Genomic DNA, 27,313 nt, shown 5'->3' with positions numbered 1-27,313 from the left:
ACACTGCATGCACCTGAGCTCCCCTGGGTTGGCCCTGCCTTCCCACCAGGTGCTCAATCATTGGTTCAGGCCCTGACTTAGCTTTTCTGCTACACTCACACACACACACTCTCTCCCTCTCCCTCTGTGTGCTGGAGATACGCAAAAGCAAATGTTAAGGCTTCAGAACATGAATCAGGATAGTCACTGCCACTCAAGAGCTACAGGAAAGCACCATTAGTAGCTCATTATTTCTCACTGAGCATAGCTATGCTGCTGAAATAGAAAAAGGATCTCAGACAGCCTTCTAGTTAATGACAGAATTTAGAAAGTATATCAAATCCTTAAAATTCATCAGTATGTTAAAAACTAGCAGGGAAAGCCAGACTGTCTTGTAGCTGAAATACTACACCAGTTTTACTTCCTAACTTTACCCAGGGACACCACTGCCCCCCCCAGTCTGTCCTCTAGACCTGCAATATCGTAACAGTTCTTGAAGGAGCAGCACCCAGAAGCGTTAAAGGCAAATACCTAAAGATAAATGCTTACAGTACTTTTGAGCATTCACTGTACTAGTCCCACCAGATGATCACATTTCTAAGAACTGAAGTGTAATTTAGCAAATCTGCAAGACCCCATAAAAGACAGTAACTGACACGTGATGAATTCTGTATCAGTCTACAGATAATCAAACCGAGGTGCTCCCCAACACAGACATGATACTTTCATTTAGATGATACATTTATTAAATTAGAACAAAAATGTTAATGTATTCTAGAGTGCAAGAAACATTTGGACACTGGACCTCAATACAGAGAGAAACAACGTCTTCAGAATTATTACAGCAAAAAACATCCTCTGTATTGTATTACAGATCAACCAAAGAAGCAATAACATTTTTAAGGGAAAAAACATTCAGTACCATCAACAGATGCAAACAGCAGTAGAGAAGAAAGCAGCAAGGATCTAGCTAGACAAAAAATGTTCCTATTCTTAGCAAGTTCAGGCTCTTGGCAGGACTCAATTTAGTACTAAAAGCATTCACTTCTAGCAGGTGCCAGGCTTTTACATCTGGCTTTGGCTCCAAGCTGCTTGAAGCTGTTGAGCAGAAGAACAGTGTCAGATAGTATCATCCCATTAGCGCTTCATCAAAAGCCACAACAATAACGACAATTTATAATCAAGAATGAGACTTTTGGTTCCAATGCTTTCATTTCACAGACTCTAGGAAAACCAGCCTACTCCCACCTTTATTCACCTCTCTCCAATTCAAACTTGAATGAGCAGATTGCCTGAGAGGCTATGTATGCTGAAAAGCTGAGTAGGATCACGATCAGTGTTGTTTCTATAAGGAGAAGATCTTGAAATAAAAGTTTCAGCTATAATGCTTAATTAAATCAAGATAAAAATCCCAAGAACAGCATATGAGTACAGTTTAACACGTTGAAACCCGTCTACTGGCCATACCACACCTAAATCTCCTGTCTTCAGCTCCTACCTACCCTATTTTGCATAACATTTGCATAAAAAACAATGACAGCAAAAAAATTTTAACAGGAGCTACAGTTTGCTCAGAGGCCTGGAACCTAGTTTATGAATAAGCCTAGCTAACCTAACATTCTCATTCCTCCCGATGGTTAGAATTGAAAAGTGTTTATTCAGACCTTGAGATGGAGCTGTCACAGGATGCAGTACAATTTACCACCCATTAAGTTGAACTGCGACTGCTGCTTTTATAAAAAGCTGTTACTGAGGATCCCAGCATTCTAATATAAAAACACCCAATATATACATTTTCCCTGAATCGTTACATCTCTATCAATTCACTTTCAGTGAAAGTCAGCACAGGGGAGTCTTCCTGGAGATAGCTGAGTTAAAACTTCATGAATATTCACCCTCTTGTGCAACAACGTCAAGTTTCTGTACTATGAAGACAAACACCAAAGGCCTCCACACCTATTTAATCACAACACTTACAGTAACTGGATGGAAGGTACAAGACTAGTTTCTTGATGAACATCCGCTTTATTTTAGAAAAAATACAGGGACTCTCCTACTAAAGCACAAAAGCTGTACCCTTGAATCTCATTAAGACCACGGGACGATGTGTAAGGATATTTATGCTTTCAAGGGTAAATTTACAACTGTAGGGGGATTTGTAACAAAATGTAAAGTTGTTTATTATGAAAAAACAGCTTTAAAAGATCAGGAACCAGGATAGTTTTGGATACCGTACTTTAAAGTTTCAGCATCATTTTTCATCATAAAAAAATAAATATTCATATTTGACCACCAGTGCTACCTAAAGATTTCTTATGCGTAGGCAAGAAAAAAAACCAGCTTTTCAGCAGATATGAAAGAATATTTTAAGTGTGTGACATGCAGCAGAGTTTGAAGAAAAAAAGAGAATAAGGGTCCCTTTGCCCTATTTCCAGACTCTGCTTTAAAGTTCTCATGAATCAGTTAAGAGCCTGGATTTCAAGTGTACATTCATTCCTACTCTTGAAAATGTAACAGTTTATGGCTATTGTAGAAAGTATCTGAAATCAAACATTAAAAAAGATAAAACAGCAACATTGCACATCACTGAAAAAATAAACTGGTACATACTACTTAAAGTGCATTACTTTGTCATCTACAAAAACAGACACTGCAGAAACTTATCCAACGGGATAACTGGTGCCTACTGTACGATTCTGCAGCTCCAAGATGCATGGTTTCCTGGAAAAAAACCACTAATAATAAATACAAGCAACCTCTAACCTCCTCTGAGGATCAGACTAAGTCAGATATGTTACATTTTCTCCCACAAAGAACTATTTCCATCTGTATCAAATAAATTGGGTTGGACCAGATGACCTCCAGAGCTGCCCTCCAACCTCAACCATTTTGCGACTACAGCAACCACAACCAACAAGTGTCTGGGCAACTCAATGACACTCTATTCTGAGACTGCTTTCCATGTTTATAATTTCAAATTACATGAAGAAATACAATAGTTTGTCTACTAATATAAAATAGCTCTTTTGCTGAAATATAGAGGTGAAGAAAGAAGCCTTAAACAGATCTAGATTTCTATGTTTTTTTTTTTTTAAATCAACAGCAATACATTAAGTTTTTACAGCTTCATTAATTCTCCAGGTACAAAATCTTTCCTTCTGCCCTTCTGTGTTCATCCTTTGGAATAGTCATAGGAACACAGAAGTAGCAGTATGAGTGCAATTTGCAGTGGGAGTACATTAGGGCTCAGTCCTGTTCTCTGCTGTAGCAGTAGACTACACAAGTTAAAATCTTAACAAATGACTTTTTACAGATATATAACCATATTCTATGGTGAGATAAAAGCCCTAAATACACATGAGATAACATACTGCTTTGGTGCTCAATAACTAGATTGAAGGGAAGATGCTCATTAGAAATACCAACAAGCTCAACCTTAGAAATTTAACTTACTAGACAAAAGTCTTCCATCAATCACAAGCAGTTGAATATTTCACAGCAGTAACTAACCACTGCAGGACAAGGAGCAGGCTTGTCTTTTAATTCTGCTATAAACAGGTTGCTTGGTTAAGCCTAAATACTTCAGCAAATATATTGTTTAAAAAGCAAACCCTCTGTCGGAAAAGCAATTTTTCCAATCTAACAAACAGTAGTAAATGCTGTACTGCATAGAGTTATTCTGAAAGAACAAGTTTTTGAAAAGAGGGAGAGAAAGGAAAAAAGCAGCATTATTCCCTCAGAATACAGCCAAAAAGGGCACAGGTGATACCAAAGATGTTACAGCACTGTACTGTAGGACATTCTCTACCTGTACATACTCAGTTTAGCATAGGAAAGTGAAAAGATCCAAATGTTCAAGGAGAAAAGAGGATATATTCTTGAATACAGGATGCACTAACAGCAAACTGTTAGGAAATTCTTCCTCTAGCTAAATCCCTGGCTTGGCAAGTAAAAATAAGTGGCATTGAGGAAAGGGACAATGCAGGAAGTGATTCTATGATTCTTCAGTCATCTGAAGCAAGGAGTTGATAGCTGCATTCTTGTTCCCTCTCTGAGCTTCTAGCACTGAGCGGATTACTTCTCTGTCCATGTTGGGAAACATGTCCTGGATAGATTTCAGGTCCTCTTCATTACACAGGTGCTGAGGATTGACTGCAGGAGGTGGTATTGCCACAGGTACCATGTCAGGATTACAGACTGCAGGCATCCCTACATGCAGGAAAAAAAACAAACACACGAGAGAAAAATTAACGACTATGAAGAAGGAAGCAGTCCATCCCTTACCTCTAACCCACCAACTTCAGTTGTTTTTTTTTTAAAAAAAAAACTAAAAACATGTAGTTTAGAAAAAGAGAATGCAAGGATTATTACAATCAGAAAACACCTTCCTGGAACTGGTTCTCTGCCCAAGTTATGTTTCAGAAGCAGTAAGCAATATGGCAATAGGTACTGCTCAGAATTAAGATACAACCCGTATCAACCAGGCTTACACTAGTAAGTCATCAAATACTAAGCATATTTTAGGCACTATTGTATTTATATTGTGAGAAGATGCTTTTTCAACCAGCAATATACATAACCGATAAGTAGACATTCAAAAATGCAACCTTCATCACATTAAAAGGAAATCACGTCCATGAAAGGACTGGACCACATACATAAATGAATCTCAAGCAAATGGTTTTCCCTGGTTGAAATTCCTTCCAGTTCTTCCTCCAAAACCACAAAGCAGCAAAAGTACAATTCCCCTTAAGTTCACCAGTGTACGTGCTACTTCTCCAAGTACCTCTGCTTGAGTATAGCATTCATTTGATATTTTTAATCTACTTTTTGCATTGCTCTGTGAAATTAAAGCACTGTCAGTTTAGAAAGTTTTAATAGTAATTTAAAAACTCACATTCTAAAAGGAATTACTAGACAAAAGCTCCTTTAGGCCACTTGACAACTATTATTAATTTGGACTACATCTATTGTAGAAAAACTACCATTTGTTTTTGAGGAACTAAAACCACGTACAGTACATTTAGAGGCTTTTGTTCTCTCTTCTGAAAATAGCCTGTTTCACTATAAGCCATTCCCCTATCTTAGTCTCGCATGTCTATGCATTATTTTTTCATTTCTGCTATACTGTTTCTAAAACAGGGCATGGAGAACTATCTGCATCATAATGCAGATGTGCCAGTGCTTCATACAGCAGCTCAATAAGGTCTTGTTTGTCCTCTACTCCCCTTCTGACATTTTACCCACTTTTCTGTACACTATTCACCCGATGTTTTCATAGAATAGTTCTCAGTAACTCAAAGATTTGTACATGTAATAATGGTCAAAGAAGCACCACCAAATATGTATTTCACCTATACACGTAAGACTTGGTTTAACATTTACCTAAGAACATCACATTATGTCCCACTTAGTGATAAGAGGTAGTTCCACAACTTGTGAAGTCAAAGACTCAGAAAATTACAAAGAGCTTTTGAATTGACAAAGTGTCTGTTAGCTCCCTTCACTTGATTACTTTCTTATAGATATCATGCACTCCACTAAAAACCTCTGTCATTACATGATCACTCACTTATTTTCATTTGTTCAGTAGATCTTCAAAATAGCTACTGAAACACAAGATGACTTATTCCCATGATTTCAGACTACAAGATTCCTTCACAAATGACAATGTCAAAAATGCAGCTGACGAAGTGAGCACATCATCTTTTCCCACATATTCATAAGGTATCTATAGTTCCTGAGGTATGAATTGCTCCTACAGAACCACATTCTTTGTTTATGCTTACTAACTTGTACAATTATTTTAACTTTAAAAGTGACATATTGATATTCATGGTTGGATCACCAAAACCCACCTTAACTTGTATCAAACTCTGGCTGACAATGCCCTGTAATTGAATACGAATCGACTGTACACTGCAACTGTTATTTTATTTAACATGTTCTTTGCTACTTCTTTCTTCATCTTGGACTTCAGTCCTATTCAATTTCATGCAGGGATGCATTACTGAGTTGTAAGCATCTCAATGTGCATCAACCTTCTCTTACTTTAAAATTCTCCTTGTAATCTTCTTAAGTTTTATTAGAAACAAAAAAAGGAACCTAGGTGCTTTAAGTCTAGGTAGGTTGCATCTATTTAAAAAGGTTCACACTGGAATCTAAATAGAGAGTCCCTTCTCAACATAATTTTGTTACCCACACACTCAAACTGTATCTCTGCCCAGCCATATGTACCACACTCCCTCTCAAGGATATCTACAGTCTCTTCCACAACAACCTAAACTTGGGCTTCTTAAGCCATTTGGATCGTGTTCCCTCAGATTCTGTTTAGCACCATCAGATTCTTTGACCATCTGGCAAATCAGATCATGGCTGCACCCCAGAGGTAAGCCACAAAGCAGTCCTCACCAACCAACACTGCACATACAACTCCTTACACAATAACCGTACCCAGCAGCAGCATTTCAGGTTGCCTCTTCTGAGCTTCAACACATTTCAGCTCCCTTCTCACTCTTCCTACAAACACTATAGGCATTTATAAAACATACATTTGCATGGTTTCAAAATTAAAGTCATAAACAGAAAGAACAGAGCAATACAAATAATGCTTCGCTTTCAAGTGAAGTTTCCTAACTTCCTTTAGTAAGTCATCAGCCCCATAAGACTATGCAGCTATCAGCTTAGGCTGCTTAAGAACTGTCTACAAAAAAGGCCAGTTAAAACATTAAGCCAAATGAAACACCAAGCTCACTTCTGAAGTGTCGCAGCATCCTATAGCTTACCAAAAAAAATTAAGAAGGTCACACAATTTTCTTACTGCTTTCATCAAAACAAGATAGTTATGAGGCCAGGTATCTGCCAGCCAACACTGAGTAACTATTTTCAGTCTAAATATCTGATTTCAGAGATATTTCTTGCCAGTACTGTTCTACACTAGTGATTTTTCAAGCACCATTTCCTCAGCTGTTACAGCTCTTGAATTACTTTGCTCCCTACATTCTGAATATACTAACGGAGGTTAGTATCAGTGATATTTAATAAGTACTTCCAGAATAAGCGTTTATTTTTCACGGAAGTCAACAGTATGAGTTTGAAGAGTACTTTTTTCTTGGCTTTGCTGATCCCCTCTGCCCCCCGCCAGACTAAAAGCATCTATTATTTCTGACTTACAAAACAGCAAGCAAGACTTCAGTATCAACATACACAATACGTCATTTAACATACAGATATACACAGTTATCAGACTAGCTGTAATAAACCTCAGCTTTTTCAATGTTCAGTAAAAAGCTGCTTTACATTTTAAGCTGCTCATTTCACTAACAGGTGAAGACTGAAACTAAACCACATAAGCACCCTCTAAGTATAATGGAACGCTCCTGTGTTGCTCTCACAATAGGTGTCACATATGAGAAGAATGGAGCACTGTTTTCTAATTCGGTGAAATGGCAATGGCAAACATGCTGGCATAAGCAACAGCATTCCAGTAAGTGAAGCAAGTATGTACAACAGCAAGTCAGTTGCTAAAAGCAGCTATGAAGCATCAACAAAGCTTCAAGAGGGTAAACATTTTCCAGCTGCACACAAGGCATTACACACTTATTTCACTGTTCAGTCAAGCACCCTACATTTAATTTAGTAACTCATCACTATTCTGTCTTATGTATAGGGATGATCCTTCCAAAATTAACTTGTGAACCACTTCAGCACAAGTTCTTAACAGAAGACAAAAAATCAGTATCACTTTTTTTAAAGACAAAAAATTTGTATTCCAGTAGGGTTTAGCGATACTTGCCTAAGAAACAAAAAGTCAGTTCCAGAAGTAGGGATGCCACCACTTTTTAATGTTTTGCTCCATTGCTCTGATGAAACTAGATGCATTGTGGCAACCATCTGTTGCATTTACAGCATTTTTCTGAAATTCAGAGCATCGAGGAATAACATTTTATCTCACAAAGTGAGAATGTAGAATTTTCTGAACATACTTGATCGAACACCAGTGCTTATATTGAAATTAAGGATGTCACAATATCTTTGCACAGTTCAGAAATCAGATGTGCCTTATTGAATTAAGCCTAAAGTGAAGAAAAGTGATCTTTTGTAACATAATTCACCTTTAGAATCAAGTCAGATACTTAACTTCACATGAAACTGAAATGGTGTGTAAGATGCACACTGACGAAATAAGTGTTACCTTTTCCAAAAAAAAAAAGCTAATTTAAGAAGCAACAGAAGGTAGGTGACAGGCTGTCTTGTCAGAATGTCATTGCAGAGCCGAGTTTTTCACTTCAAAGTTCACAAATAGTCATGACATTACCTCATTCTCCCCAAATCTTGCAGTAGAAGAACAACTGCAAGATTAAAAATTTTCCAGGAAACTAGTACTGGCAGCTAGAATAGCTCAATGACACAGAACAGTTTCAGAAGAGTTTTAGCATCACATTTTATCCATCAACGCTATCACCAATTACTTTAATCCTTATACACTGAAGTTGAGCAGAAGATTAAGGAATCCCCCACAGATTAGAAGGGCTTGAACAATTTCAAGAGATGCATTACTCTATTGTGACATCCAAGTGCAAATACCTTGTGATACAGTCTGCTGTAACGTAAATAAAGCTGTGTACATGAGTTCGTGCATAGACTTGAATCAATGAGGATGGGAGTGAGAAGAGAGCTTGGAAACTTACCCAGAGCAAAGTATTCAAGCCCTAAAGATAAGTGGAAATGAAGGGGCAAGGGGAAAGGAATAAGACATGGGAAAGAAACATTAATCTATTTTTAAAAGGAAATGAAACATTTAGTTTCTAAAGGTGAAAGCTGGATAAACCGAGGTAACTACATAAAAACTACACGAACTATTAGCAAAAATAAAACACTGCTAGGACTCAGTCTCACAGCTATTTTATTCCAGCACTCAGAAAAAGCCTCCTGGGTGTGTTTTTATAGAAAAAAATAAAAAAATATACTTTCAAAATAAGCTACTAGGCATTCATAGCGAGGATTATGCTTTATAGCCCACGAAGGACAACAAACATCCATGCTGTTCTGACTAAACAACACCACTTCCATAAACTAACCCACCAAACCCAACACAGAGACCTAAACGAGTCACGTACATACATGTACAAGTTTGCCTCAAAGGAAATTAATATTCTGAACTCTGAATGAGCCTTGGAGAATTTTGTTTTTAACCTACTTGTTATACAGATGTTGTTAAGTGCAAATGCACTTTATCCAGTGACAACTTAGCTGAAAAGAAATACAGCTTCATTGAACTACCTGTGCTAAGCCTACTGCCTTTCATATCCTGCTCAAAAACCAGCTTTGACTGGTAACTAGTGTACCACACTACGTATTCCACAGCACTAAATTGACTAAAGTTTAGAAGATGCAAGTGGAAGAGTATAAAATAAAGCCAACTTTTAGAAGATTGACACAGAAGTTCAGCTTTTCCAAACTCATCCCCCAGCATCTATGCATCTATAGTTTGAAGCAACTAGCACTATTATCAGTATTTTTTGATTTTTTAAAACCTTCAAAATGAATTAACACAGTGCAAGAATACTGTATGAGCAATATCAGTTGCTTTGACCTTAATTAGAAGGTTAGTTACCACGTATGCCCAGTTTTTAAACAGAATTTTCTGTTATCCACAAAAAACCACAGTTTGGCCCTTCAAGACACAGCTCAATTTGACTTACTACCATCTCACGTTAAAGCTCAGTTATTTTGGATAGTATCCACAAGTAACTGCTAGTGGATTGGATAAGCATTCCAGTCCACCTGCTGAATCCACTTTCCACCTAGACAATACTTAGATTCTGCCTTGCCCAACAGCAAAATCTTGTCCCTTTCAGAGGCAATAGGTTAATCAGCGCTTTTCTTCCAGTTTTCTGAAGGAAACAAATATGACTTTCTTAACATCCACACTCATTTAAGTGGACAGGTAGAAGGAAAACTGGATATGAGAAGATGGAACAAGGTAAACGTACCCCTCCGGAACACACTGCTGCCCTACCACTGCCCTTCTTTAAGCTATATGATTTTGCCTGAAACAGCAGATGTATTCTGAAGTCACTTGCAAAGAGAGGCCAAACTTCACCATCCTTTCAATTATGAGTGGGTCATTAGATTAGTGAATAGGCAAAAGCTTTAAAACTCACAGAGCTTTGAGAAATGTTCACGGTGCCCACAAATTCTGTAACAGTAAACACACAGCAGAGTAATATTCAAAAATTTACCCAAAAATATGGAAAATATAATAGGTGAAAGGTAGCTTATAATAACCTGGTTTGGCATTTATAAAATTAAAGAAGTTATTCAAGTTTTCTCAGAACAGAAAACCTTAAATGGAATGGTGAGACTTCATAACATTTTAAAAATGCAAGTTCTAGCATCAGGAAAAATTTTTAATAAAAAAGATTACTATAGGAGTAATTAAAATAAACATGCTGCATCTTCACAGAAGGGAGATACTCCAACATACACCTCAATAAAACAGATGCATAAATATTCATACGATAAAATGTCACACACTACTATTACATGCACCAAACATCAGTTGTTTGTTCACATGTCCAAATCAATTTTTTCTTTAAGTATTTCTGAAAATATTCTCAAGATCAACACAAAGAAAGCTAAGATATTAATCTCAAGATATACCACTGCACTTGTTTTTCTAACTCTGAAGGTCTAGTTTCAGTTTTACCTGTTCAGTCAGATGTCTAGTTTCAGTTATATCTGAAATTAGCCTCTGCTTCATTTCCACTGTTTGTACATTGTCTAGCATGGTAATTTTGCAGCAAGAATATCTCTGTTGTGATCTATTCAAGAAATTCTAGTGGTTTTTTTTTGGTTTATTTCTACATTTAACCACCTATTTAACCACACACAAGATACCAAGTCTGAGGTTTACTAACTGCTTCAGTTTATCGGGATGTGATGAATCTAAAAGTAAAAAGCTATTTAATCCAAGAACAGAAAAAATCCAGAAACTTACCACAATGGAATGATACTTCAGAATACACACAATAGTTTAGACTAGTTTGCTGGCAAAGCAAGCAAGACTTAATCCTGAGAATGAAGTTCTAGAGATAAAAGCACTTTGAATGAAGCATTCTATACATTTTCATCAGGGAGTTAATGTATGTAACCAAACTTCCTATGTTTTGCTTTAACTCTAAGAATGAAGCATTAGGCATATTTTTCTAAGACATTTACCATACTTCTATTGTGGAAATTTGCTTTTTCAGAACATGAAATCTAAATTCACTCGGGAATGGAGTCTGAAAGAAAAATATATTGTGCCAGTTCTCAGTACTGCAATTGTGTCCCATACACTCTATCACTCGTAAACACAAATATATACAAAGAAACTCAAAATATATCGATAGGATTATTTTCCATTAAGAATACTATCTTGCTGAACTCGTGTCCAAACTAGAGCTTTTAAGAGCTGAAAATAAAATAGGAAAAAAAAAACAAAAAACCAAAATTTACTTACCAGTTATTTAAGTAGAGCAAACACATGGTTACTTACATACTTGAAGCTTTTGTCAGGAAAACTACAAAATCTAAGTTAACACATCTATTTATACAAGTACAAAATTTACTTTGCACATACCAAGACAACCGACAACTGCTTTCTTTTAGATTAATGGAAATATATCAAGAAAGCTATCTCAGAGCTCCCTAATACCTTGCATTCACAATGTTACACAGTTCATGTATCATGTAGCAAGTTTCCAGCAGAGCACCTTCTAGGTCCACAGGAAAGACAACTCCTTTATAGTCATTTTAGCTGCAGCTCGGGCTACACAAATCATTTGATGCACTTTCTGAAGTCTGAGCATTTTCTCACCTGAGTTGCCACCATTTTCACTGCATGCAATATTTGACAGACTGTATAAACTGTTCCAGGATATTTACTTAATGACTTAAGTCTAAATTTTATACTCGGTAAGAGTAGACTTCATGCTATTTGTTCTGACTTTATAGTCATTTTAATCCAAACTTACGTATCTCTCTCAAACTCAGAAGTCAAAAAGACTGAAATGAGGTCTACACTTAATCCATTTCCTCCTCTCTGGTATCGTTGAAAAAAATGGTCAAGGATAACTTATGAGTTCTCTCCACATTCCAAAAAACGAAGAGAAACTTGGTAGATACCTCTGCAAAGCCCCTTTACTTGGGAGCTTTAGTCTTCAATGAAAAAAACATACCTGCTATAGGCACATATCCCACTCCTTGCTGGTATACAGTGGGCATCAGAACCACTGGCTGGGGCTGCATCATCATAGCAGCTGGCAAAGACTAGACACAAAGCACAATAGAGAGATTATAGCAATTCAAAAAACGCCAATTCAAACAATGTTTGCAAAATGTAACCACACTAATACTGAAAATGCGCATTGCATGCACGATGTAAGACCTACCCAATTTGTATTAAGCAGAATTTTTGGCAAATTAACTGAAATACTATCCTTTGAAATGACAATTAATTCGAGTGTAAATCAGAATAAGCACATCATGTCAACTATCCTTTCACAACAGCTTGATACAAGTGGCCATTGACATTTTGTTACATAAAACAATTTGTTTTAAAACATGGCTTTATAAATTTTCATATCTTATTCTTGGGAAAATGAATATATGACATATTCATCTTAAGTGAAAACCTAAAGCAAACCTGAATTTTATTAAGAGAAGACATTAGTTCAAATCATTTTTGAGTAAATAAGTACTTAAAAAATTATACTAATCCTTATACTACCACAATTCCCATTCACTTTCATCCTGGAAGACATTAGAATGTCAGATTCTGCGTGCAGCACATCCATTGATATGCATTTTAAAGGTTAATAAAAAATTCTTTTACCCTAGGCATAAAGGAACAATTAACTGTTCAGCTGTGGGGCCAAATAGGCAATTCAAATAGCAGAAGCACCTGTTCACAGTTGTGCACTCAACAACAACTTGGAACTTCTGATCATGCACAAGCATAGTAGGAAGCAGTGAGGAACGATCATGCTATCCAACAGCTACTTATGACAAAGATGACAGATTAGAGAAGAGTCCAGAAGCTACTACACAGACCAAAGTCAGCAGTTCAAAATGAGCACTAAATAAAAATGGAGGTAAGAATTCAAGTCATCAGAAAGAGCACTCAGACTTTCCAGAAAGACCAAAAGAGAAGAGTTGCTATTAGTTTTACTTCTAGGTTGACATGACCTTCTAAATATGAAGCGAAATCTTTGTTGTTTGTTGTTGTTATTTTAATCATTAAATTAGAAATCAAAACGGATTATTTAACCAGGGATTAGCCGAATAAATATTGATTTACCACCTCACCAAGAAGTATTTACTACCTTAATATTTTTGGCTTGTATTCCCAAAATAAAGTATAACACACAATAGTAAGTAAGATACAATGAAAATACTCCTACTTTAACCTAAAATATCTCCTTCTGTTACACCTCTCATTCTCACCCTAAACTTGACTTACCGTGTATGACATCACCAGATTAATCATTCCTTCCTTGTCATCACCCTGCCTTCCACTCAGGCTATACCATTCATCCTCCACATTTCCTTGTTTTAGAGATTCAGGAATTGTAATGTGTGTCCAAGCGATGCGATCATCCATTGAAAAGGCTCGCTGGAGGAAAAAACAAGAAATAAACATCTCCACTTTACCTTACTGCTATCTATCTGTACATGTTAAGTATAGCATGTCACAGCATACAGACTGCCGGGAAGTCACCTCTCAGCCTTCTTTTCTCCAGGCTGAAAAAAAATCAAGGGACCTCAGCCACTCCTCCTAAGTCTTGCCCTCTAGACTCTTCACTATCTTTGTTGCTCTCCTTCATGTGCTCCCTAATACGCCACAGTTTTATGCCCTTCTGATACTGTGGCACTCGGAATTGCACCGAGTGCTCAAGGTGAGGCCATGCAGCTCAGAGCGGCCCAGCCCCTCCCCTCACCCAGCTGGCAGTGCTGGGCCTGGTGCACCCAAGGTACAGATGCCCCTTTTGGCTGCCAGGGCACACTGCTGACTCACATTCAACTTGCTGTCAACCAGAGCCCCCAGACCCCTTTTTCTTCAGGGCTGCTCTCAAGCCTCCCGTCCCCTCATCTGTACACGTACCCAGGGTTTCCCCATGCCAGGTGGCAATCTGGCACTGCTCTTGTTAAACTTTACAGGGTTGGAAATTGCCCAGCCCTCTTGTCTGTCAAGATCACGGCAAGGGCTCTCTACCCTTGAGGGAGTCAACAGCTCCCCCTAATTTCATATCAACTGCAAGCTTTCTTAGTATGCTTTTGAGTCCTGTGTCAAGACCACTTATAAAATCATTGAAAAGAACTGACTCCAAAACAGAGTCCTGTGGAACCCCACTAGAGACAGATCTGTCAACCTGATCTGTTTACTATAACTCCTTGAGCCAGACTCCTCAGCTAATTCTTGACTCATTGTATTATGCACTTGCCTAGTTGTATGCAGTCAAGAAGGATACTGTGATACATTGTATCAAAAGACTTTTGTTGCATGAACATTAATAAATATTGACGTTAAATATTTGTTTTTTCATTCTACATAATATTTCCAGTCTCCATTTGATTAAACAACCAGAATGCAGGAGGTCCTATCTATAAGGCAGAAAGTATTTAAACGGGTCTGTATCTGTAGACAGCAATCACTCACGTGCAGTCACACTACTAAAGAATCAATTTCTGTTTACATTTAAAATTTAACTCCAGTAATTGAAGAGTAGAAATAAGAATTGAGGTCCCCCATTGCAGTAATGAAACTTCAACTAATTATTACAAAACAGCATTCAAAAGCCTCACTTGTGTTAACAAGTGCACAGCTACTGCAGTGTTGAGTTAAACTCAACACGGTAAGAGGGGCAGCAAAAAAGGGCAAATCACAGATGTTAGCCTTTTGCATGACCTGAGAACACAACTTTGTTTTAAGTCAAAGTCAACATCCCAGAATGGAACAATTAACATGTAGGCACATAGTCCCTGCTGCCAATAACAACATCCAGCAGAATAACATACTAGAATTTAAGGCAGTACTACTCTCATAAGCAACATTTGCAGAGCAGATTACTTAATTGAGCTGTTAATCAGATGTACTTAATCTCTGAGGAACTGGAACTGTTTACAAGTTACAAATCTAACACCACTGTGTATTAAGTAAAACATAAGCAAGTGGATATGTAAGGACTTGCAATTAAATTCAGGCACAGATAAAGTTATGTTTCTGCTAATTAATCCCAGTGTCTACACATTCTATGTATGACTGATTTAAGTATGTATGGGCTTGCACTTAACTTCTTCCTTGATTAGAATAACAAAGAATTTCTGGCTAATCCAGCAACATATAAGCATGCTATTTTTAATAGGGGCAGTACAGAATATAAGGTTGCAGCACATTTTGATAGTGAAGAGCAGCTTAGATACCACTCAAGCACTTCTGCTTCTCTTCATTTTCAGGGAACTCTGCTAGCGCTCTGGTACCCCATATCATGTACCAAGCTCTGGCATTCTTGGTCTGACATTCTCGGTCTGACATTCTTGGAGCACAGCAAAGCCTTACACACGGCTGATCTTGAGACTGTGAAAAATTAGCATCATCTCCCAGAGAGTGCAGCTAAGGACCAGCCTTTGCTAACTCAATTCTGCCCTGCAGGATTCCACCCAAACCTCAGCCCAAACCAGGGATGAGGAAAGGAAAGCAAAGCAGTATCAACATTCTGACCTCATCAAATATCTCTAGGTAAAAAGAGTCCACACCCGGAGGAACAGTGCACTGAATAACTTTGTTCCAGCGAGGGTTCTTGGCTCCATTATGTGCTGTGGGGGTTTCATACACAGCATACCCCAGCCGTATTCGGCAGTATGGATCCATGCGGGTCATTCCATAGTTCTTTGCCAATTTGGCCTGGGAAAAAAAAAGAGAAAGCCCTTTAAGTGTAATATGTACAATAACTTGGGTTATGATTAGATCACAAACAATCAGATGTCAAACAGAAATACATTAACTCAAAATAGAGCAAAAATTTCTTGAGAACAACATTCAGATTAAACAAAGGAAAGTCAATGACACCATTATGTGCCTGGGAAAACTTGACAAGATTCTCTTTTTAAACTTTCTTCTATGGAAAACACACATCTTCACCCAAACTAAAATTACCTCACAATGAAGCCAACAGATGCGTGATTACAGGGAAATTGTATTAAGTTGAATTTTTGCCTTGATTTCTGCCCTCCAGTGAAAGTTAATGTTACAGGTAGCCTATTCTCTTTTACAGAAATATTTTTAAGGATGAAATACCTTAATTTTGAGAATATCACACGATGTTTGCTGTGAAAATAATTCAATTAGAGTAAAATCCAGTTATTTATATTTTTCAGATATAAGAGCATGTACTTGATTTTATGTAATTTGGTGGGCAATTTAAGTTTGATGGTACTGGAAGGACAGATACAGCACATCAACTGAAGTTATCTACCCAATATACTTTCACTATAATATCAGGGGAACAGAAAAAACAAGTTTGTGACAGTCCTAAAGGCAACACTGAGTACTGCTGCACAGCTACGCCAAAGTAGAAATCAGATTTGTGTGACTTACTGCTCTGACCTGTAAGAAGCAGGTGCAGCATTCTTTCTACATTTAAAAAACAATGACAAAATGATGCCCATGACGCCTCTCACCTGCAGGAGATTTAAGGAGTTCAAACAGTTGAGACTTGCAACTGATTTAGGCACAGCAGCTGCAGCTCTGGCCTGGAAAGCCCTTTAATCCTTCAAGACATACACTGGTTCTATAATTTTGTATCAGAACCGGTGAGACTTGTCTTACACTGTTTCTTGTAGATGTGGGCTTTGCAAATTCAAGTAGGAAAATGAGCACCTAAATTATTTTTCTCTCTAGACTCTGAGGTCCTGAGATGAAGCTGGATCTGGGAGTTCCTGGTGGACATCAAATTAGAAATAATCCAGCAATTGACCCCTGCAGCAGAGACAACTGATTCCTGGGCTGCATCAGGGACACAGCTAGCGGGTCAAGGATCTCAGCGCTGGCAAGACCCACATCTGGAGTACTTTTCTGTATAATTCTTGGCTGCTCAGTACAAGACATGAACATGAGAAACTAGTTCAGTAGAAAGCCACTGAAAATATTAAGGGTTTCCCAAAACCACAGAGTGGCTGAATTTGGATGGGACTTCTAGAAAGCTTATGCTACATCCTCAAAGCAGTGTTAAATGCCCAGGGCTGTGGCCAAGCAAGTTCTGAACATCTTGAAGGATGGAGGCTCCACAACCCCCCTTGGCAGCCTGTTTAGATACATGACAACTCTCACAGTAAAAAAAAAAAAAAAAAAATGTATGTTTTGGTAATTTCTTTTATTTCAATTTGTGCTCCTTGCACCTCTCGTGGTCTTTTCAGTCACCTCAAGCGATAACTATTCTCTAGAAATACTCTATGGCAGGGATTACCTACTGATAGTATTCCTGCCCAATCCTGATCTTCTTGAGGCTACACATTCTCAGCTCTCTCAGCCTTTCCTCGGATGTCCAATGCGCCTTAATCCTCAATGAAGGGACTGGCCTTGGACTCAATCTCCAGAGGTTCCCTTTACCTCAATTTACAATTTTGTAACAAGTGTTACTCACAGCCACGGCATCAAGAACTGCCATCAGACTTCATTCTTGAAGAAACTACAAGTCATTTTTATAATTTTTAATTTGTCTTCACAACTTCCAAAATATAAATTGGTGTTGAACACAAATATTAGTTCACCTACACAAACAGGAATCATCTAAATGTTTCTGTACACAGCTAAGGTGAGATGTAACACCTCCTTGATCATACTGCCTGAACTCTTACATGCTCCATGAATTTCTATGATCTATAGCGACAGGATCAAAATACCATGTGAAAAAAAAAGCACTTTCAGCTGTCAAAACTAATAGCCAAAGATGACCAACATACAAATGGCTAGAAAACTAGAGAGGTAACAGTAACATGTTGTGTCATCTAATGAATGTTTTGTTTCCTTGTAGGCCTGAGGTTTAACCCAGATCATCTGTTCCGAACTCTGAGAAAAGAAAGTTATTGAAGCCTCTGCCACCACAAAGAACAGTAACATTCTTCTGCTATTCAAAGTTGCAAGAGATCCACATCATAGAAAGCCTCTGAACAAAGATTGGAAAATTGGTTAGAACTAGACAAAGGGCTGCAACCAAATACAACAAACCTTAGAAATAACAAATGTTGCTAAAGTATTGCCTCCGGTCTTCAGAATATAAGGAATACAGGCTGTGAAGGCATAAACTGATCAGTGAAAGACATAGGAAGGAAAGACCACTACCTCTTTTCCTGAGAGACCCTATAGTTCTCCTATCTAATAGAGGCCTCATCTCACCGTTAAAGCTTTAATTACAGAACACCAGGCTTGCCACTAAATACAGCTTTAGTATGCTTTTAGAAAAAGACTTCTAAAATAGATAAGACACATTAAGTTAACGTGAAGAACATCTATTTTGCTAATGCAGATAAACAGAATTGTGCTAAGACAGGGAAGCTTTAAAGCCTGAAATCTTACACATAATGAACGCAATAATTGAGTATCGCCAAGAGATCAATTAAGGGATAACAAAGCAAAAGAGCAAGCAGAAGTTAAAAAGCTAGGACTACGTACTTGCAATTAATAAGAAAGCCTGCAGAACGCACCAGAAAAAGCAGCAAAATGCATTGAAGGAGATAAGGCTTAGAGTAACTCCTTAAGGAAAAATATGTAAGCTAACTGCAGTTCTGCTACAATAGCCTCAAAATTGCAGATGTCTTCCAGTATTCAGTGCTTCTATAGGAACTCTTATTAAAAGAATATCTACTGCTATAGCAAGGTTTATAGGAAATTGCTGCACCATGCATGACACATAAGAAAAATCCAGAAAAAATACTAACATATGAAGCCACAAAAACTTTAAAAACTACTTGCTTTCTGAAAAACAAGCAATTCAGTAAAAGAAATTCAACACAAAGTCTTTTGTGGCCACTGATGAAAAACGACTGAAGTTTGTAGCGGTACCAGTTATACCTGTACTACAGTAATGCTCAGTCTCCCCACTGTACTCATTGGTCCTCCATACTGTAGCTGCTGAGCTGCCTGGGCATCCAGTTGGATTTGTTGTTGCTGCTGAGTTGGAGTTATACGAAGAAAATCTTGAGGAAGCTCACCAACAAATACCTGAAGAAAAAAAAAATAAAACTTTGAACTTCAGTTTCCCACTTTCATAATGAACAACAGAAAAGAACAAAAAAAGAACACCTCAGCAAAAACATTCAGCATTTTACTCTAGTTTTCACAGCATGAACAAATAAATAACGAGAGACTGCGAAAACACAGAGAACGTTCTCATGTTCACTTTCAAAAATACTAAGATCCCACATGAGCCTCTGTAAAAAATAAGAACGTGGACATGCAGAGCCAAGGCTGTTCTACAACTGAACATTCAAGTAGTCCATACAAACATCAGATCTACCAAGTTTTACATCCCATTTTCACATGACATCTGATGCTGCCCAGCTCTTCCACTTAGTCATCACTCATCCAGTCATTCCCATCATAGGATATAACACCCTGCTTTCAAGATAAAAGCGCACTGAAATAAAGACTGTGAGGTCTAATATGCTGCCATTATCATTAATAAAAGCTATTGCTCAAGGAGGTTGCCATTATTTTAACACACATTTGCAGCAGAGGTTACTGCAAACTTGAAAGCTGCATATATAAAATACATGGCAGCATGTGAAAGCATCACTTTCAAGATTAATTCTCAAAACAGATAAGAAAGATAAATCCTTCAAGAGAACTAACATGTCCTAATGCTTTTTCAGTGTTAATCATAGTTTGCAACTAACTTTGTCAATTCTGGGATCAGATTCTACCATGCTCAAACTAATGGGGGGATTCCAACTTCAGATAATCACAAAGAAATGAAGAAAAAATTGAAACAGGAAAATTTTAAGGTACCTCTCACGCAGTAGCGCAGAACAAATAAGCTCACCCCTGCTGCTTAAAGAGAAGCTTCTATATTTAATAAAAATCTGTCTAATGTATCAAGACAAAAGACAGTGCAATTTCTTACATTACTGTCTCAGACAAGATTACTCAAACTGCGTATCCAGCAAACGCATGCCTACAGAACAGCGTACTGTCGGAAGCAAAAAGGCCCCTAGGACATAGCTTTTGAAGATTAGACAGCACTTACATGCCAAGATTGCATCCTTGAGATAGCAACAGTCATACGAAATGTGATTTGGCAAGAGATGCATTGGGCTCTGTTCAAGAGCCTCAGGGATCCTGGCAACAGTAGGTGTCACATGCCAGAAAGGAAGTGTTTCAAAGCCGCTAAAGAGGAAGAGCTGGATGCCTGCTGCTAGGCTACTGGGAGAGATGGGAAAGAGAAGCAGTTCTGCTCCTAAGCGTCTCAAAATTTCACACTGAAAAGGTAATTTTACAGAAGGGAAACATTTGAACGTTCCCCTTCAAGATGGTTAATTGACAGTATCCATAAAAGACCTGAAAGTGAATGCTTTAATGGTGTTCATTAGACTATTGTTTTGTCAAAACATCGAGCTCCTTTTTCACAGAGCAACACTTCTCTTTGCAGGCATCATTATGCATTGTCACAATGCTGGAAATTCACTTCTCAAAAGAGTGACCAGAGAACATGCATGCTGAATATTATTTTCTCACAACCATTTGAATTTCATATTTGGATTCCTCATAATAGTTTGCATCCTGAAGGAAATAACCCTACAAATAAATTGAAAGCTATTACAGTATGTTATTTACAGAAAGCTTATAAGTTATTAAGTAACACCTGAATGTTGTGAACAATCAGTATTTTTAAAGTAAAACAGTCCATTTAGGAAAAATCTGCAACGGCCCCAGAATTAACAAAGCAACGGCATTTGCAACACAGCAGGCTCCTTTCAGCCCTCAACAACCTCCAGAAAGCTTCAAATTCAGAATTTTTAGCAGCTAGGAGTGCACATCACAAAGATTTCACATAGTCAGAAGTGATAGCTGCAGCCCTAAAAATCACATTCCCATATGTGCAAGCTCCCTCTGCCAGCTTCTCAAAAAACAGGGTAGCATACAGCATTTGGTACAACCATCTTAATATGGATACTGGAAACCTTAACTCATTCATTCATCACAGTCAGAAAAGTGAAAAATCTCATTTTTTTTTTATTATTAAGTCATCCAAATACTGCTCCCAAATAAAAATATATAAATCAATCTCTGCACCGAGGTCCAAAAGAGAGAAACAGAAGAATGATTTTTGGTCATTCCACTATCTCACACAGAGCTACATTCTTACTCTGGAATCACAGAACAGACATTACTGGTAACAGTAAGAATAACTAAATTCTTAAAAGATATCAGTAGTAAACCCCTCAAAAGTAGGGAACAGGAGAGGCACACATTCCAACTGAGGTGTTCAGCCGTGCCTGAACACTTCGCAGAGAAGCTCACTGAGGAAAATGCATTATTCAGTAAGTTCTTACGCTGATTATCAGTTGATTCTATGTAGATGGGCAAATCAGTACTGTGCAAACTCTTTATCTGTAAAGGAAACAGACTAATTTTTCCCTTCAAAGCATTTAAAGACAGTTAAGCAATGGCCACCTCCAAACCTCAGTGACGAAATACAAAGTTGCATAACCAGGTTTCGAACAGTTTTAAAGCCAGGAGAACATAGGCAACAAGCTCACATCCCACTCAACACCCACTTTACAAAGGCACTTCCCTCTACTACCACAGCCTTCCAGGAAAAAGGTGAAATTCAGCACCGCCCTACCATTAACTGCAGAATAAAAAAGTAATTCCATCTAGCATCTGAATTTACTAGATTCACTTTTCAAGCAAGACAATTAAAATGGTGTCACAATAAAACTAAGTTCTTATGGCAGATGTTGAGCAGGCATTCATAAAAATAAGGCTGCCCTGTAATCGCTTCTTAATAAGCTTTACTGACAGCACTGCAAATCAAGAATATGAATTATCTAGAAACAGAACACTGCCCTTCCTGTTTGCTAAAGCCACCTAATATCTCATTTTGAGGATCTTTAGAGCAAAATGCAGATGTAAAAAACAAACGACAACCACCACCCACAATCATCAAGTTATTTCTTCAAACCAATGGCTCTGTGGAGGCTATTCAGGCCTAGGATGTCTTAGTCTCATCCCCTCTTACCTCTCACCCTTATCAATCATGCAACATTAAGTGGTGCCAACACAACTATAAAGGAAGCTAGAGCAGAGGGCTGAACAAAAGAAAACAAAACAAGGCTTAAAGGTAAAGGAGAGGACTGGAAGTCATCCGGAGCTTTACCTGGCTCACTAACTGATCAGATCATTACTGGTACCTACATCAGGGAGGGAAAGAATGCAACACCAAGAACAAGCAAAAACGCTCTGATTTCCAAGGATTCCAAACTGGGAAATAGCTCCAGAAACCCCAATACTAATTTTCAGAGAAATCTTACACTACAGAGCTAAGGAACACCTAGGTAGAACTTCTTTTAGTAGCTATTTATCCTTAAATGTTTTCACTGTTTTTAAGAAATAACTAAGTGAATAAGAGAATTCTGAATTATTCTATGTTTTGTACGATTAGAGAAAAATTGGGACCATGAGATGCATCCAAAAGTGTTGAAGGAGCTGGACGATAATGCTTTCCAAGGCTCCTCTCTCATTTTTGAAAGCTCGTGGGTAACAGAAGAAGTCCTCTATAACTGGAGAAAAACAAGTGCCACATCCATCTTGGAAAACCTTTAAGTAGGGAGAAAAGAAGGGAGGATTGTTTACCTTGATTTTCAAACAAGGCTTACAAAAAAGGCACCTACCACATCTTGGTATCAAAGGTCGGTCATTACAGTCCAAATAGGGGCGGCCCGCTGGATGGAAGAAAACTGGATTATTTTGAGCTCAGAAACTCAAGTTCAGTTGCCAGTGATACTGGAGGCTGGCCAAATGGCAGGTTTCTCAGATGCCTGTACTGAAATCTAATACGTGTGCATAATACCTTTTCTTATTGGTGACCAGAGCTGAAGACAGAATGTACCTTCAGTTTTGAGAATGACATCAAGTTTTGGGGGAAATGGAGGTATGTTTGAGGACATGGCCAACAACCAGAGTTGGAAGAATACACTGACAGGAACCCCAATGAGATTTAGTAACAAGCACAAAGTCCTGTGCTTTGGACAGAAAATTCCCTGGCATTGGCACAGCCTAGAGAACACCTAGCAGAACAGCAGGGGAAAGGTAAAGTCTAGCAGCATACTACACCACAGAAACAAAAGCCAGTAGATTGAGGGAAAGTGAGTGTTTCCCTTCTCTTGTAACTCCTAAGGCAACATATTAGAATACTGCAACCAGTTTGGAGCCCAATAGTACACAAAAGATGATCAGAAGTTCAGCAGAGGTCCACAGAGATGGTCCATGAAAAGGGCTGTAGCACAGGATCTGGAAAGACAGGCCGCAGATTTATCTAGAGCAGAAGAATTTTAGGATGCACCTCACAAAAGCTTTCCAGTAACTAGGAGGTTGTTCAGAAAACAGATCAGGCTCTCTTTTGAGATGTAAGGCAAGAAGAAACTTAAATTGTCCAAGTGAAACAGGAGGTTTCATGTGAAACAAAAAACCACAGCAGGGACACCCACAGATACAAACACATTATCAAGGGAGATTACAAAAATGATCTTTACCAGTTTTGAAGATCCTACTGGACCAAGTTCTGAGCAACCCAGTCTGAACTCAGCATTGACTGTGCTTTTAGGAAAAGGCTGGTTCCCACAGCCTCCAAATATCCCTCCTAGCCCCAGCGATTCTGATTCAATACAATTTGTATTATTATATGACATCTCCACTTAAACTTCAGCAGAACTGAAATCAAAGGCTCTACTTTGGTTTTTCAGCTTAGAGATAGTTGATTAGTTCTTTCCTTTGCCTAAGTTTATTACATTTAATAAGCTTTAAAAAACAATAAGCTTTAATAAATCACAAAGAAAAATAAAAAGTGCCTGATACCTTGAAGTTCACTACATTTCTTACCTCATACTTATGATTCTTTTTGCTAGAAATTTATCACCTACTTGGTCGCTTCGTTTGCTTCCACATACCTACTGGTAAGCACTTGACGAGTACAGTCATTACTTGGGAAGTATTTTCCCTTTCCCAGGTACACATATGACATTCAGTCAGAGTATTTTGTCACAAGCTGTTACCTCTGGATTTCCCCAGCCCATCTAAATCTGCTCAGGACCTTAATACTTAAAGATGTACAAAAACATCCCGCAGTGAAAAAGCACAGCCATTAATAAAGAAAAACAACTGGTTTTAAGGAAGAAGAAATTATGACAAACCTACACTATTTTACTAAGATTACAAAATTACATTTTATAATTTAAGGCTTAACTATGGCACATATAATCATACTCAAAAATGAGTTACATAACAAAGACAGAACGAATGAACATTTTAAATTCAAGTCATGCTTACAGCACTCCTGAGCTATGTTTCAAAACAAAACTTGAAATCAGAGATGACAATCCTTTTGTAGTTAAATGACAGTATTAGAGCAGGAAAAGAACTAAGCATACGTTTAGGCTGCCCAATAGCAGAGTTCAATCCAAAGCAGAAATTATTAGGGAAGCCAAGGGAGCAGAAACCTAAGTAGCTCTAGTTTGGCACTCAATCTAATTTTGGAGGCTCTGGCGTACTTGTCATCACTGCCAATAATCACAGACATCCATTCTGGGTGTGCTTGGCTAGATGAAGAGTCACCGACACACAGCGCTGGGGTCTCAAACTCGAGACTTCATCTGAAGCCTGACCAGACTGTTTAGTGATACCTTTTTTCAAGTGATAGGTATCTTTTAGCAGCCCTTCTATATTCAGCTGCAGCTTGGATTTCGAAAGCTGAGTTGTTCTTCAAATCTCACAAAACATGAAAACACACTAATTCCCTATCATTCTGAAAACAGCCCAGGAAGTCTATATTCTAGCAGAATATTCACCACTAGCAGACAGGATTTCAGCTCTGTTTCCATCTGAAAAACTCAAGGGCAATCAAAACTTTAATTAGTCAACAAATAAGCAGTCTCAAACTAGAAAGCATGGTTATAAGAACGAGACTGGCAGCAGTATAGCAGCATACGCTGCTTTCTTGTCTGCATGAAACAATCTTGACTATTTCCTTGCCTGTTCAAGCAGAGACAGTAGAAATGTTCTCTGGCACTGAAGTGAAAGCTTTTCCCAGTTCTTTAGCACCGTTTAGTGGCTACTCATTCGCAATGCAGCTATATATGCACAAAGAAATAGAATTCTATCTTCTGCTCTTCAGAGAATTAAGGAAGGCCAGTATGTAATCAGCATTCTCACCTATTAATGACAGCTTCTTAACGCTGCATAATGTAATAATTCACTTAAAACTATCCTAATCTCTACAGCGCTAAGACAAAGAAGAAAAGCACACACAATGCTGGGAGTACATAAGAAAGAAAGAAAAAGCTGAAGCCGACTCCAAGAAAGTTCTCACCAAAATCTTATCTAAACCCAACAACAAGAGGACTCCATCAAGCTAAATCAAACTAAGATTAGAAGTAACACACTGACTATCAACAAGGTATTTAGCACAATGAGTAAAGCTTCCCTCAAAAAGAAATGCCACTCCATTTTACGGAGGTATCAGCACAATGTTGTCTCAGCAAATCAGGACTGCAACCAGGCCTTTATCCACACCATCACAGCTGGTTACCAGTTTCTTCAGGCTGCTCCCTGCACACCAATTCCCCACAATTTCCCCAACCTTTTCCAAACATCAACCAAGGCCTAACTAGAAGTTGTTTTAAAACAAACTATTTTGTCAGATATTTATTAGCAAAATCTGTTACATACTGAGAGAACAGCATTTGGGTGCAATCACACCACCAATTCTCAAACACCAAGCCCCTGGAAGACAGCAGGTGCCTAATTCACAAGACACAGAATAGCAGCTGTCCATCCGCAATAGCGTTAAAGAGAGAATGAAAACCTTAATTCACTGTTTTGACCTTAATTCTACACCGAAAACTCATTCCAAGAACATAATCATAAAAAATAAATGCAAAAGGAATCCATTCTTGATGTTAGAAATAAGGCATTTCAAGGAATTAAATTGATAGTCAAATAGTATTACTAACATGAGATAATAACAGAGATTCAGCTTTTCAAGATTAGTAATTTAATAATGCAGTCCTTCAGTCTCTCAGAGACACCACACAACAACCAAAGAAAATCCCACAAAAGTGTTTCTAAGAAATAAAACACAGCAGTAAAAATCGATTAGGGAAAGAAAAGTCTTACTTCATCTGCTGAGCAATACATTCTCAACTATTGCTCACTTTGTCCAGACAGAAACAGCACATCAGTCAGGCGGTGTTGCACCACCAAAGCTAAACATCGCACAGTGAAACACCAAGGCACGGGGGAGGATTATTCCAGAGCATAACTCGACAGCAAGAGCTTCCCATTTAACCATCAACACAAAGTCCCAGCAGACTGGGAAACCGGACTGCTCGGTTTCCAGCCCCGCGGCTGCACCCTACCTCAGCACGCCCCATGCTGCAGCTTTCGGGGACAGCTGTCTGAATCTGCCCGGTCCAAACGCGAGAATAGGAAGCTCTACTCTGCTTTTAAGAGAAACAAGTTTGGCTTTGCTTTAGTTTACGCCGTTCTCTTCCTCGGAAGGCCCCTGGAACACGAGCGGGCAGAAGAGCCTCAAGGAGGCGCGCAGGCACAGAGGAGGGCCTCACCGCACCTTCCCCAAGGCTCTCTACCGGGGGGGATTGGGGAGCAGAGGCAGCCCTAGCCTCCATCGCCACAGCAGACCGAGGACGGACGCCTCCGCTCTCCTGCCTCCCGCGGGCGGCGAGCAGGGAAGGAGACGAGAAACGCGGGCCGCCGGCAGGAGCCGGGCCTAACTAGAAGCGGAGTGGAAGGGTCCACGCCAGGCCGCAGCCACCCAAGGATTACGAGAAAATCTTCCGGCGCCCCAAGGGCGAGCGCGGCGGCCTGGCCAGCAGCACTCACCGGGCCCCGCTGGGTACTAACGGTGGTCGCCATGGCGCCTCCCTCGGGCCGAGCCCCCGCCTTCCGCCCCGCCAGGCCGCCCCACCGCTCCCGTTAACCGCTCCAACGGCCGCCGCCAACCGTCACGCAGCGCGAGGAGCCCGTGTCAGCTGACCCCGGCCCCGCCCCTGCCGC

The 27,313-nt window shown here is 38.8% G+C and overlaps 1 protein-coding gene across 2 annotated transcripts; it reads right to left on the bottom strand.

Annotated features, from left to right (window-relative positions):
- TOLLIP (toll interacting protein) lies at positions 708–27,313 on the bottom strand. Of its 2 annotated transcripts, none has more exons than XM_021403915.1 (6): positions 26,656–26,677; positions 19,094–19,243; positions 15,746–15,928; positions 13,487–13,639; positions 12,204–12,294; positions 708–4,188 (listed from the first exon to the last, which is right to left on the bottom strand). In XM_021403915.1, the coding sequence occupies exons 1-6, from the start codon at positions 26,668–26,670 to the stop codon at positions 3,974–3,976; spliced, it is 807 nt and encodes a 268-aa protein (XP_021259590.1). In that variant the 5' UTR covers positions 26,671–26,677; the 3' UTR covers positions 708–3,973. The 2 variants fall into 2 exon arrangements, with proteins under 2 accessions (XP_021259590.1, XP_021259589.1); XM_021403914.1 differs by lacking the exon at positions 26,656–26,677 and adding an exon at positions 27,140–27,313 and having other exon boundaries at positions 3,004–4,188.

Source organism: Numida meleagris, chromosome 6 (genome assembly GCF_002078875.1).
Source record: "Numida meleagris isolate 19003 breed g44 Domestic line chromosome 6, NumMel1.0, whole genome shotgun sequence".
NCBI classification, from domain to species: Eukaryota; Metazoa; Chordata; class Aves; order Galliformes; family Numididae; genus Numida; species Numida meleagris.
Note: the sequence above shows the minus strand (reverse complement) of the source record. Positions and strands in the feature narration are given on the sequence as shown.

What these genes read in the sequence shown, in the direction of transcription:
- TOLLIP (XM_021403914.1), bottom strand. Translation starts at nt 27,172, where the DNA reads ATGGCGACCACCGTTAGTACCCAGCGGGGCCCG. An exon ending in ACCTAGAGATATTTGATGAG is followed by an intron (nt 13,640 to 15,745) that starts GTCAGAATGTTG and finishes TTTTTCCTCCAG; the next exon opens with CGAGCCTTTTCAATGGATGA. An exon ending in ATCTGGTGATGTCATACACG is followed by an intron (nt 12,295 to 13,486) that starts GTAAGTCAAGTT and finishes CTTTGTGTCTAG; the next exon opens with TCTTTGCCAGCTGCTATGAT.